This window comes from Ictalurus punctatus, chromosome 6, assembly GCF_001660625.3.
Source record: "Ictalurus punctatus breed USDA103 chromosome 6, Coco_2.0, whole genome shotgun sequence".
Classification (NCBI taxonomy): Eukaryota; Metazoa; Chordata; class Actinopteri; order Siluriformes; family Ictaluridae; genus Ictalurus; species Ictalurus punctatus.
In genome coordinates, this window is record NC_030421.2 from 9,827,337 (window position 1) to 9,841,194 (window position 13,858).

At 39.0% G+C, this 13,858-nt stretch overlaps 1 protein-coding gene across 1 annotated transcript; it reads left to right on the plus strand.

Moving 5' to 3' along the window:
• Window positions 1-1,371: 1,371 nt before the first annotated feature.
• On the plus strand, window positions 1,372-13,858 carry esd (esterase D/formylglutathione hydrolase). The gene is made up of 9 exons (NM_001201121.2): window positions 1,372-1,475; window positions 2,025-2,098; window positions 4,751-4,839; window positions 5,039-5,137; window positions 5,946-6,070; window positions 6,238-6,357; window positions 8,622-8,720; window positions 9,434-9,601; window positions 13,641-13,858. The coding sequence occupies exons 2-9, from the start codon at window positions 2,031-2,033 to the stop codon at window positions 13,719-13,721; spliced, it is 849 nt and encodes a 282-aa protein (NP_001188050.1). The 5' UTR covers window positions 1,372-1,475; window positions 2,025-2,030; the 3' UTR covers window positions 13,722-13,858.

Genomic DNA, 13,858 nt, shown 5'->3' on the forward strand with positions numbered 1-13,858 from the left:
GGTTTCACTACAGGTCAGTGACAATTCATCTATATCCAATGGACAAAGAGCCTAGTCTTTTGATGCCCGTCTTGATTGGTGGACTAGCCTATAAGGATGTTATGGTTATGTAGGACCCACATTCAAGCCCGAGGCCCTAGGCAATTGCCTACTCTGCCTACAGGTAGCGCCGGCCTTGCTTGTGAGGGAATGGGCAAATCCTCCAGCCATGCTCGAAAACAGGGGCGTAGAATCCGCAGAGGACATGTCCCACCATTTTTAATAAAACATGAATTTGTCCCCTCACTTTTTCACTGGCCATGGCCAATTTGTGTATCTTTGATTTCTATATGTGTACGTGTCTTTAAGTCTTTACATGACCTGACATTGTCATGACAATTGGTCACTCACATCACATGTCACACCCATGCTCACATCCACGTTGAGAGCTCAGAGGCAAAAAAATCATTCACTCCTTTTATACTAAGATGAGCAGTGTAAGTGAAAGTTCTTTTGGCATGTGGTATATGTGTTGCACAATGATGAATAATTTGCCACATATTTCTTTTTAATAGCTGCCTATTTCTATTGATGAATAATTAGCAAGATTTGATGGCAATATTTACCCGCTTTCCCAGAAATGTGCACTTATTTTCAAACTCTTTTGTAACGTCTTTTTTTTTTTTTTTTATTACAGATGTGTTATCCGAGTCCTTCACTTTAGAAAAAGATGGTGAATTGTTAATGCTGAATTCGTATTTGCATGGATTACATATGTCTGGATCAGGCAGTTTAAGCCAATTAAGAGCAAATTAGACAAAGTAAGAAAAAAAACAATACCTTTGACATTCTGTCATTCTGACAACCCCCCCCCCCCTCCCCATGGCTGTTATGGTCAGATGTCTACATATTTTTTATCATACAGTGTACTTAACATTTTGATTTCCCTCCATCTTTACATTAAGACAGTGATCAGCAATCAGTTGTCATATTCAGCCTTACAGTACGTCCTACTGTCCTCAATTTTTAAATAATAAAATTTTAATGCATTCTGTGTTTTGCCTATGGTATCTAGGTAATTCAGTACAAATAAATGTTCATATTAATATCAGCTTAGGTATGTGTGGCCCCTGGCTTACATCACTGTAAACAACTTGTGCTTAGTCCAAAAAGTTTGCCCACCTTCTGCACAAGAGTGCTTCAGAGACACTTTGTACTACGTCGACCCTTAATATACACATTATAATATTATATAATTATATACATTCATTATATTGTTATATTATTAATATACATTAATATACACTTATACACGGCCCTGTACAGTGGCGGCTAATATGGCAGCTGCGTCACGGTGACGTAAACGCGCCGTATCGCGACGTCGTGACGTCAGTGAGGAACGTTGAACCTCGTTGACACCAGCGAATAAAGGAGCTGAAGAAGTAAAAAGCTGCTCATATCAAGGGTTCTGTTACGAACAAGCAAACAAACAAAAGGTGCGATTAGAGCTATCATTCGTCTATATTTGATTTAAATAGTAATTTATTGCAACAAGTTTCTGCGGTAAGCTGGTTAGCTAGCACGATATATAATCAGTGAGTTTTTCGTATAAATTCACGAAGCTGCAAGTAACCATTAGAATTTGGCTTAATTTATACCTGCGTTTGTCTTGTCGGATTCCCCCACCCCCCCGATTTCAGTTTATCTAAACCCCTGTTTGTTGGTTCGTGTACTAGCGTGTAACTTTGAGGCGGTATCCCAAACAGCTTTGCAGTCCCTGCATGTGTGCACTAGGTAGGGTGTAAATTGCTGACTTCTATACCGTGCTTCTGCGTCGTTTGTAGTGTACTGGATGTGCAATAAGGGTACAGCAGTAGACTATTTTTGCAACTGTTAGGTTAACTGTGTGGCACAGCAAAACTGAAACCAGTCTCAGCAATTATAATATTTGCATGAACTTGCGTGAAGAGTGAATGAAAGTAAATAACAAACTTAATAAACTAAATTGATACATCTTCTTGTAAATGTGTTTGTTTTGATTGAAGAAAACGATGGCGTTAACGCAGGTGTCGTCCAATAAGTGCTGCGGTGGATACCAGAAAGTGTTTGAGCATGACAGGTAACAATTTCTTTTTCTGGATTGATTTTACTTCATCTTTCTCTTATAGGCTATGTAAAGAATTTACCAGAGTCCCCCCCCCTACTTTTCTATAGTGTGCCTGATAAACTAATTAATTGAATTCAGGTATGTTAAGTAAAGACCAAAACAAAACTTGAAGGTTAGTGCTCAATAACGGTCTACAGTAGTACATAAATATGTGATTTGAGACACAACACTAATTTGTTTTGCAGAGGTAAACTATATGGCCAAAACTTTGTGGACAACTGACCATCACACCCATATGTGGCTGTTCTCCATACTGTTGCCAGAAAGTTTGAAGCACAGCGAAGTATGTGTTTGTGTGCTGTAGCATTACTGTACAATTTTCCTTCACTTGAACTAAGGATTGAGATCTACTTGAATGAGATTGATCTAATTTTCCGCGTGAGGATGTGCGCATGTTTCTGCGCACTTCTGACCATGTATATGCAAGAATACCTTAGTGGTAGAAAAGTGTAATGTATGCAGTAGGGATGTCACGAGAACCGATACTTCGGTACCAACATTCTTAAAACGTGACGATACTTGTTTTTCTGGAGTAGGGTTGGTACCGGTTCTAATGGAGGTACTGAGGTTGCAATTCTTCCAGACCTGAATGGGGCAGCAAATACGCACAAGTGTTTTAGTCGGTCCACGAGTGGTGAAGAACAACAACAACCACACGCACGCTGGAAGAACTACAGAAGTTTAGCGCCACTGCAACTAGTCGAGAGGAAATGTGCTATGGAATATGGAAATGCACCTCCACTGTAGCCTCCACTCATTGTCAGATAACTAAAATCAATCTCTCTCTCTCGCTCGCTCTCTCTCTCCCCCTCTCCCTCTCTCCCTCTCTCTCTCCCCCTCTCCCTCTCTCTCTCTCTCTCTCCCCCTCTCCCTCTCCCTCCCCCTCCCTCTCGGCCAGTATCAGCCAGAGGAGGATGTCCTCCAGGAGAGTTTTTAATTTAATTTTTTAAATGTTATTTTTATAACACACCGTGGTATTGAGTATCGTGTACTTTTGCTGGTATCGGTACCGACTACTAGATTTTTGGTATCGCCACATCCCAGTTCCATATCACTTTGCAGAACGTTAGCCTACTGTCCACTACAGCACACAGAGCTAACAACAGACAAAACGACAGACAATTAAGATTTCCCAGAAATATGTAAGGAATAATTGACAGGGCTGTTAAATTATTAGAAAAATAGTGCACACCTAAGATGGTAATGCGGCAACGAGGCAAAACAGAGGCTTGAGCCATTGATAAGCAGTTATTTGAGTGAGAGAGAGAGAGAGAGAGAGAGAAACAATCAAGAAGAGCGCACGAGAAGGCACGTGTGATTGCAGTAACGAGACAAAAGCCGGTGAACGAGTATCAATATGTATTTATTTATACGTTGTATTTTCTGTGATAATAAAAACAGAAAAACCCTGTGAACAAGTAGGCCTATCAATATTTGTTTATTTATTTGTTCTATTTGTATTTTTATATATTGGTACGAAATGAAAAAAATGAACACACACTCTCTTTCTCTCTCTCTCTCTCTCTCTCTCTCTCTCTCTCTCTCTCTCTCTCTCTCTCTCTCCAGTAACTGCATTTCAGTGGCTCGAGCCTCTCATTACTAGCTCTAGAGGCTTGAGTTGGGATGCGTAATAAATTAATTACACACGAGCGTTTTACGGACAAAAACCTGACAAATGCCTTGAAATAAAACATCTAAACAATGCCTTTAGGTGCAGTAACTGTGGTATAAGCGGAATAATTGACCCGAGTTGTAACAGCCTCAGCTTTTCCTCATGTTACCACTTCGGGGTGTGCATTATCTTCCAATAATTCAACGGACTGGAGTCAATAGAGTAGCAGTCGTAGAGTAGGAGCTTTTTCTTATGCAACATTTGGGCCATGACACTCTTTTTAATGGTGTATGTACATACTTTGGTACTTGATGCCTTCAACTCCTTCACCAGTTCCTTTGTTTGGGGTTGACTTGAACCTTTTGGACAAAGTTTGGTTATCCTTGGGAGTTATTTTGTGCCCTCTTCCTGAACAATGCAATGTCTGTTTTGTCTCAGATTTTTATATTTGTATTTATAAATAGCTACTAGCTACATCACAAGCTCCATTAATATCTGGTGTGGTGGGCACTCTAGTGCACTATGGCTGATGACGTGGATCCACGTGGATGCTACACATTAGTGGTGGTTGAGGAGACCCCCAGTGCACCCCATGTAAAGCGCTTTGAGTGTCTAGAGATGCGCTCTATGTAAATATAACTGTAAAGCGTTTTGGAGGTCCGCAACTTTTTCTTGGTTTAGTTTTCTTGGCTTAGTTGCTTGGCTTTTCTCATGGTATCAAGGGCAAAAAGGCACTAGGTAAAATACCTTGTAATTATAAAATGTCATGTTGCTTTGTGGGATTGATGAAAGATTAAAGAATATGATGCCATTTTAAAAGTCAGACCAATATAACCTGACTAGGCTGCAAATTTTGTCATGTCAGTAGACTCATAACCTGATATTGAGACATAGCCAGGGACTGACTGTTGTTTGATTTAGAAAACTAAACACAATCTAATCATTTGTGCTTTACCATGTTCATTGTTTTTCGTTGTTGTTGTTTTTTTTAGCTCTGAATTAAAGTGCAAGATGAAATTTGCCATCTACCTTCCTCCTAAGGCTGAAAGTGGAAAATGCCCTGTGCTGTATTGGCTCTCCGGTATTTTGAAGCCTTCTTTCAAATGTTATCACAATAGGAGTATCTGACAGTTCTGAAAACATTTTTTGAAAAAAAAAAATTAAATGAGCCAAAACTTTTTTGTTAGCTTCATATTTAGATATAACTTTAATTAACTGGACTGGTAATTATGCAAATGGAAGGATAGTAAAACAAACATGTATGTGTTTCTGTGTAACAGGACTAACATGCACTGAGCAGAATTTCATCACCAAATCTGGAAGCCAACGGGCTGCTTCCGAGCATGGAATCATCATTGTCGCCCCAGATACAAGCCCACGTGAGTGAAAGGGAGATTCGTACACACACAAAACACACACATAAATTAGACACACATTATGCCTCATTTATCAAGCTGGATATGAACTGATCTATTTCTGTATTGTTCATACCAGTGTATACACATGAATTTTGGTATTCATGAAAATTTTGTAATTTCAGAAAAACTTTCATATATTGTACTTGTGCTCATGAGTGTGTGCAGAATTTAAGCATAAGAAGATTAACCTCGTTAATCTTTAGCTTTAAATTACCTTAAGTTAAACCTCGTTTGATCTACTTCAAATCATATAATTTGGATGTATTATTTTTTATAGAGATTATAATGTCAAGATTAAATAGCTTATTTTTAAGATTTGTGCTTAAAAAAAACTTGGTGTGAATGATTACCCGGATTAAATGTAGGTCTTTTTTTTTTCTTATCCTTTTTCATGTCACATCATTTTCTTGTCACTTCACTAAATTCACAGCTAATTTACCTTTTCACCAATTCAGCTGCTGTTACAATATTACATTAAAATTGTCTTTTTGCTTTTTCTTCCACGGTTACTAGTCATCTTATGCTACAAGCCCTCTGTACATTTGAACTTTTATAGAGTTTTGTGGGCGTCAGTAAATGCAGATGAGTTGTGTAGGGAACGCTCTTTGCACTTTACGGGCGATGACATACACAAGCGAGTACAAAAAACATCAGCGTTTCCAAAACATTTGTAAATCCAATAGAAATGTTTTAATTCAATTTCCTTGTACTGATATTTCTACACATCTTTGCCTAGTGTTTGTTTAATTGAGGCCCATTGTCCTGTTAGGCGGCTGCAATATTGAAGGAGAAGACGAAAGCTGGGATTTTGGAACAGGAGCTGGTTTCTATGTTGATGCTACACAGGAGCCATGGAAGACCAACTATCGCATGTACTCTTATGTCACTGAAGAGGTGGGTACAAAAAACATCCATTCTCTAGCTTGCTAGCATTAGTATGTGACTGATCTGTCTTCATTAACTAATGAGCTTGCTCTGTACAACTGTTGTAAACTGATATAAACATTTGGCCTCCACTGTATGTGCAAAATAACCTCTCTATCTCTGTTTCTCTTACTCAGCTACCACGTTTAATAAACTCTAATTTCCCTGTTGATCCGGAGAAGATGTCCATCTCGGGGCATTCTATGGGTGGCCATGGTGCTCTCATCTGTGCACTGAAGAATCCTGGGAAATACAAGGTGGGAATTTAGCATATCAGCAGTGTTTATGTTGCAACAATATACAGTGCATCCGGAAAGTAGTCACAGCGCTTCACTTTTTCCACATTTTATTATGTTACAGCCTTATGTGACAACGTGAAAGAAGTTTGTTTGAAATCTTTGCAAATTTATTAAAAATAAAAAACAAAAAATCAAATGTACAGAAGTATTCACAGCCTTGAGCTCAGGTGCATCCTGTTTCCACTGATCATCCTTGAGATGTTTCTACAACTTGATTGGAGCCCACCTGTGGTAAGTTCAATTGATTGGACATGATTTGGAAAGGCACACACCTGTCTATATAAGGTCCCACGGTTAACAATGTATGTCAGAGCACAAACCAAGCCATGAAGTCCAAGGAATTGTCTGTAGACCTCCGTTACAGGATTGAGTCACAGATCGAGTCACAGATCTGAGGAAGGGTACAGAAACATTTCTGCAGCATTGAAGGTCCCAATGAGCACACTGGCCTCCATCATCCGTTAATGGAAGAAGTTTGGAACCACCAGGATTCTTCCTAGAGCTGGCCGATCGGGGGAGAAGGGCCTTAGTCAGGGAGGTGACCAACAACCCGATGGTCACTCTGACAGAGCTCCAGCGTGTCTCTGTGGAGAGAGGAGAACCTTCCAGAAGAACAACCATCTCTGCAGCACTCCACCAATCAGGCCTGTATGGTAGAGTGGCCAGACGGAAGCCACTGAAATCTCTGGTCTGATGAAACAAATATTAAACTCTTTGGCCTGAATGGCAAGCGTCATGTCTGGAGGAAACCTGGCACCACTCATCACCTGGCCAATGCCATCCCTACATTGAAGCATGGTTGTGGCAGCATCATGCTGTGGGGATGTTTTTCAGCGGCAGGAACTGGGAGACTAGTCAGGATTGAGGGAAAGATGAATGCAGCAATGCATAGAGATATCCTTGATGAAAACCTGCTCCAGAGTGCTCTGGACCTCAGACTGGGGCGAAGGTTCATCTTCCAACAGGTCAACAACCCTAAGCACACAGCCAAGATAACAAAGGAGTGGCTACAGGACAACTCTATGAATGTCCTTGAGTGGCCCAGCCAGAGCCCAGACTTGACCCCGATTGAACATCTCTGGAGAGATCTGAAAATGGATGTGCACTGACGCTCCCCATCCAACCTGATAGAGCTTGAGAAGTCCTGGAAAGAAGAATGGGAGAAACTGCCCAAAAATAGGTGTGCCAAGCTTGTAGCATCATTCTCAAAAAGACTTGAGGCTGTAATTGGTGCCAAAGGTACTTCAACAAAGTATTGAGCAAAGGCTGTGAATACTGTACATGTGTACATGTACATGTGCTTTTTTGTTTTTTATTTTTAATAAATTTGCAAAGATTTCAAACAAACTTCTTTCATGTTGTCATTATGGGGTATTGTTTGTAGAATTTTGAGGAAAATAATGAATTTAATGAATTTAATCAATTTTGCAATAAGGCTGTAACATAACAAAATGTGGAAAAAGTGAAGCGCTGTGAATACTTTCCGGATGCACTGTAATACATGACAACAAACGAATTCCACAGATCCTGCTGTACATATACACTATATGGCCAAAAGTATGTGGACACCTGTCCATCATAGCCAGATGTGCTTGTTGAGCATCCCTTTCCAAAACCATGGGCATTAATCTGGACTTGATCCTCCTTTTGCTGTTGTAATAACCGTCACCATTCAGGGAAGGCTTTCCATTTTGCAGCATGACTGTGGGAATTTGCACATTAATGAGGGCAGGCACTGATGTTGTGTGAGGATGCCTGGGGAGAAGTCTGTATTCCAGGTCATTGTAAAGGTGTTAATTGGGGTTGAGGTCAGGGCTCTGTGCAGGACACTCGAGTTCTTCCACTCCAACCTTGGCAGACCGTGTCTTCGTGGACCTTGCTCTGTACACAGGGACATTGCCATGCTGTAACAGGTTTGGGCCCCTTAGTTCCAGTGAAGGGAAATTGTAATTCTACATATTACAAAAACATTCTAGACAGTTCTTCCAACTTTCTGGCACCAGTTTGGGGTAGACAACTTTGTTTGTCCACAAAGTTTTAACCATATAGTGTATATTTGTGGACATAATCCAACTATTCAAATGTTAAGGTTATTCCTGAACATTCCACTAGGTCCAAGTTGACTGTTGTTATATGTTGATTTTGAATTATTGAGGTGCAGAAAATGGGAAAACTCAGAGTAACTCATGGATTTAACCATTTATAAAAATTTGTTTTTATAGGCAGTTTCTGCATTTTCCCCAATCTGTAACCCAGTGCAGTGTGCTTGGGGACACAAGGCTTTTTCTGGCTACCTTGGACCTGAAAAATCCACCTGGGAGGTAAAGAGATCAGAAAGAACATTTGGTATATGTGAAGTGGTGTTTAATAAGATTTAACAAGATTTTTCCTCTTTTTAAAAAGATCTTCAAACACTATTATCAGCCAGTTGGCTTCATCAAATTGTTGCACAGCATTTTGATTCATATTAATGTGTGTTTACTGTTCTGTGGTTGTTATTTTGTCATTTAAGGGCCTATATTTTTACTTTTATGTTGGTTTCTCTATTTCTGGTGGGTTTTTTTTTTCTAAACAAAGGTGTTAAACTTTTGACCATTTTTACTCAATGAACACATTTATTCAGGCAGTTATACTTACTGAGCTGACAAAGGCTATGCTGCTACAAGAGTGAATAGACTCAATAACTCAAACCGTTATTTTTTTTTCTTTTTTCGGAGGATGAAAGCTGGCTTATAAATCGGTTCTGTTTGTGACAGCATCTTCTTTTAATTCTGTTCGACACTTTCAGCACGGCGGCCGAGACACTTAAAACTAGTTTAAAAGAGTATTTTCCCTTGTGCGACATGCTTGGTGCCCAGAAACCTTTGTAAATCCAGCAGAAATGTTTGTCATTTTGTCTTGATTTGTTAATACTGTCTGTGTTCTTCTGTGTCTGTGAAAAATATCAGGTTATTTGATTTGAGCTGAATGTTGGCTGACCTGTTGTACACATTTATTGAATTTTCATGCAATAATCTAATCTACTATGTTTTAGGCATATGATGCCACTCTATTGGCTGCCTCATACTCTGGTCCGGAATTGGACATTTTGATTGACCAGGGCCGCGAAGACCAGTTTCTGTCGGCCAGTCAGCTTCTTCCTGATAACCTGATTGCCGCCTGTTCTGAAAAGAAAATCCCTGTTGTGTTTCGACTTCAGCAGGTCAGTATTGCCCCATTTGATGACAAAGGGAACTTTGGGTGCTAGCCAGCTGCACAAAAAAATGGTAGCTCTTGTTCATCAAAGTTGCATAGAAATGACCAGGGCCACGAAGACCAGTTTCTGTCAAATGTTAAATACAAGTGTTAAAGTTTTTGTAGAGGAAAGGCTGTACTAGTAGATTTGACTTTTGCTTAAATGAGTATCATGTAGGTGTCTTTCATGTTTTTCAAATAAACCCATTGACCAAGTGTTTGTGTGCTTTGAATCACCTTAAGGGGGCTCTAGTCTAAAGATGATTTAAGCCATTGGGTAATGTTCGACTGCACACTTGTAAGCATACTTGAATGTACAGTATATGTGGAAGACCCTTACATTACCTGGGAAAGAGAATGTAATGTACCTTTAAAAATGTTTCACAAACTCCAGACATGTTTGCTTATACAGATGATGATGATGATGATGAAAACATGAACAGTCAGTGCAATTTGCATACAATCGTTTTGCAATCAGACTTGACAGTATGCAGCTTTGATGAATAAGGGCTAATTGAGTGAGTCAATTTATCTTGGAAAAGCCTTCACTTTTTATGTTGTTACTATTTCTATAATTCTGGCTGTTATTGGTAAGCCCATGAGTAAAGGAAAGCACATTAGCTATACCATACTTTATTGGCACCTTTCATGAAAAGAAGCAAAAATATTAAATTATTCATATTAAGTCTAAACGTGGTTGATGTATAGTTTTATTTGATCACTTTTTTAAAATAAAATATTTTGGTATCACAATTTCATACCAAACATCGCAAACTCCAAAGATCCAAAGATTTTGGATGCAGCCTTTGCTCTTCAATTCAGTCCATAGGTTTCAGGTAGGGTTCAACTCCAGAGACTAAAATGACCATTGCAATGATTTTGTGTCCCTGTAACTACATTTGTGTTAATTGTTTTGGGTATTTAACTATGTATATCCTAAATCTGAACTTCCCGGCAGAGGAACCAAATTTTAAGCTAAAATATTTTTGAAGCCATCAATTTTCACATGAGCCCCTGAACCACCAACTGCAAAACAGCCCCAAAATAGCCGTTATCCACCTCCATATTTTACAGTGGGTTTGGGGGCTATACCTTTTATGTAGCCTATTTCCCCGCTTAATTTCTCATCAGGTTACAAACCATTACAGTTTTAGGCATGATGGGCCTCATTTTTAAATCTTTTAATAAAGTTCTATGTGCATGTTTGTGTAAGACATAACAAATAATACATTTCTGCCAGATTTACAAAAGTTTTAGGTATGCATCCATAAATTACCAGGATGTAGCACAGCACAGCTGATTTACATTTGATCATGTGCACAAAACTCCATAAAATACAAAGCTCACAGCATTAAATAACTTGGTATATGACAAAAAAGACTTCCTCAGTTGTGAAAGTTATTTTGACTAATGTCAATGGCAATAAAAGTATATAATCTTACTGTAACAACCCCTTGAAAAGCCCAAAATCTGGAGCTGAATTAGATGTGAATTAAGTGAGGTGAAATGAAAATGGGGAAAAAAAATTATATCTACTGTAGCCAAGTGTTTGTGGACACCAAGCACATCACACAGGAAAACAGATTTCTGTTATTCTTTTTCTCCCCAAAGCAAAGTATCAGGCATAATGCCCCAATGCACCCTCCCTGGTGCTGTGTTGGGAAAAACAGGAAGGCATAGGAATGTCAAAGGGAGCCAGTTGATGGCACAATAAGGACTATATGACACATTGCAGTTTTAGAGATACAAGATTGGTAACTTATCCAGGTAGATTGTCTGGTAGATGTTCAGCAATAGTACACTCAGCTGATCACACCTCCCTTTTCAGGCCTTTGCAGTCCTGACCGGTGAGGTTTCCTTACCACACAGTGATGTTGCCTGTCACGATGCTTTTCATAGTTTGCTTGTAGAAGTAGGTGAGGCGGCGAGACAGAAATCTGAACTTCCTCATTCTGCGAAAAAAAAAAAAGAGCCTTCTTCACAACCATCTTAGTGTGTGCAGACCAAGTTAAGTCCTTGGTGATCTGGACTTTCCGATATTTTAAATGTGGGTTTCTCTCCACAGTGGTCCCATTGCTTAGGAGAGTGATGTAGCTCCCCCTGCACTACTTCCATGACAGCAGTAGCATCTTCCTTGGACAAACACTATTCCACTTGGAGGCTATTGCTAGCACAATCACTAATGCTAGTGCTAGTGCTCTTGGCCCAAAGCATGTATAAAAGGACTTTAGATCCTCTGCCAGAGAGATATCATCCTCCAGCATGTGTGGAGTCTGTGCTTTATATTATGTGATTGTTCTCAGCCTTCTCCACATGCTCCTGGTGTAATGTTGTTGCAACTGATACTCCAGTTTGTCTCTGTAGCTCCACTTGGCCTCCTTCCCTGCCCTCCTCAGTGCATAGGATGCCTTTTTGTACTCATCTGTATTGAACCATGGTTCTATTATGGCAAAGTCTAGCTGGAAACCGTTGGAACAATATTGTCCATCAGTGTGTCCTCAGAGATGACCTGGAACATGTCCCAGTAAGTCATCCCAAGTACATCCTGAAGAGTGGCCTCTGATTGATCAAACCAGACCGTGACCTCCTTCATCACTGGAGCAATCTATTTGAGCCTTTGTTTATATTTTGGCATAGGAAAAATGGCATTGTCTACCCACTTGCTGAAATAAGGCTATGATGTAGTGTTATAACTGTCCTTAAACTGTGAATAGCATAGTGGTCTAGCGTGTGGGTTCCTCTGGTAGGGCACATGATGTGCTAGTACAAGTGTTCGACTACCTTTCTAAGGTTTGTCCTATTGAAGGCCTTGGCCACTATGAGGGCTGTGTCCATGTTTAGGCGCCTGGTGGGTTCAGTGTCTCGTACAACTTTAACAGATCTTTGTCTTTGTTCAGTGGAATGTAGAAAGCAGTGATGATTTGACATTAATATCAAATGACTGGGTTTCACAAAATATTAATTAATTTGTATAACTTAAACCCGTAAGCTATTTAAACTTGACAACATAATCTATTTATAAAAATGCTGAAACTCATATGATTTGAAGCTGATCAAAGTTTTCATTAGTTATTCTTCTAATATAAATTTACAAGCACATACGAGATTGTGTAGGATGTAAAAGTTTTTCCAGACTTATAGGATTTTCAGGAGTACCTTTTTTTTGTGGAAATGCTCCTATGAATGATTTATGAATAAATCCATTTGTAGTCAGCTTGATAAATGAGGCCCAGTGTCAGTAATTTCATTTAGTGTGACCTGTCTTTATTGCAACCCTCCAAACAGTTTTATGTGGTGTCTGAAACTTAATTTTAAACTTTTATAAAGCCATGAATCAACTATATCCTAGTCTACACTGGGAAATTTAAAAGCGCATCTTTTCTCATCTGCATTTCCATCCACACTAAAGTGTCATTTTTGACCACTGTAAATGCATCTTTTTGAATAGCTCTCTAAAGTCATTTTAAAACACTACATTTCTAAAGTCTAAAACATTTAAGACTTCATTTGAAATGTAGCATTTTTAAAATGCTGACATGATTGTCGTGTTCTTCACAATTCCTAGGTGGTGGAACTTGTTGCAATGTTTTCTGTATCAGTTATTATACTGTTTGACTGCTATCTATAGTATACAAGTTACACTGGGGTGTGCAAGAATGCATATACTATCTTCATGTTGTCAAAACAGATGAAAACGGCAGAAAAGTGTAAAAATTTTGGGTGAAAAACAGTGTGCAGGTCAATCATTGGTTCTTTCTATCATTTTTGTGTTTTATTGTGGATGGTAAGCTTTTGGGAAACAATGAAAATGCTAGTGTGGCCCATAAAATTATGTTTTCAAAATTAATAATTTTTAACTAGATTGGAACTAAACATATTTTGCCCATACTCTTGAAGGGTGCTAATAATTTGAGTTGACTAAGACTACAATTTCTGTATGCAGCGATGTACACACAAATATTTACATATATCTAATAACTGTTTTTCTTTACATGTTGCTTCTTCAGGGCTATGACCACAGCTATTTCTTTGTGTTCTCGTTCATCGATGACCACATCAAGCACCATGCAAAGTATCTGAATGCATAAGATAGACCAGAATAACAACAATGTGGTCTTTCCACATCACTTTTCACTACTCAAAACAACAATAAAATATTACGTAGTGATGTAATATGTCAGAATGCCCTGTCTTTCAGGTTTTACAAATAAAGCATTTGACCAAG

Coding starts and splice junctions, on each gene's coding strand:
- esd (NM_001201121.2), top strand. CDS start 2,031: ATGGCGTTAACGCAGGTGTCGTCCAATAAGTGCTGCGGTGGATACCAG. Junction 5,138..5,945: donor CGCCCCAGATACAAGCCCAC/GTGAGTGAAAGG, acceptor TTGTCCTGTTAG/GCGGCTGCAATATTGAAGGA. Junction 6,071..6,237: donor ACTCTTATGTCACTGAAGAG/GTGGGTACAAAA, acceptor TCTCTTACTCAG/CTACCACGTTTAATAAACTC.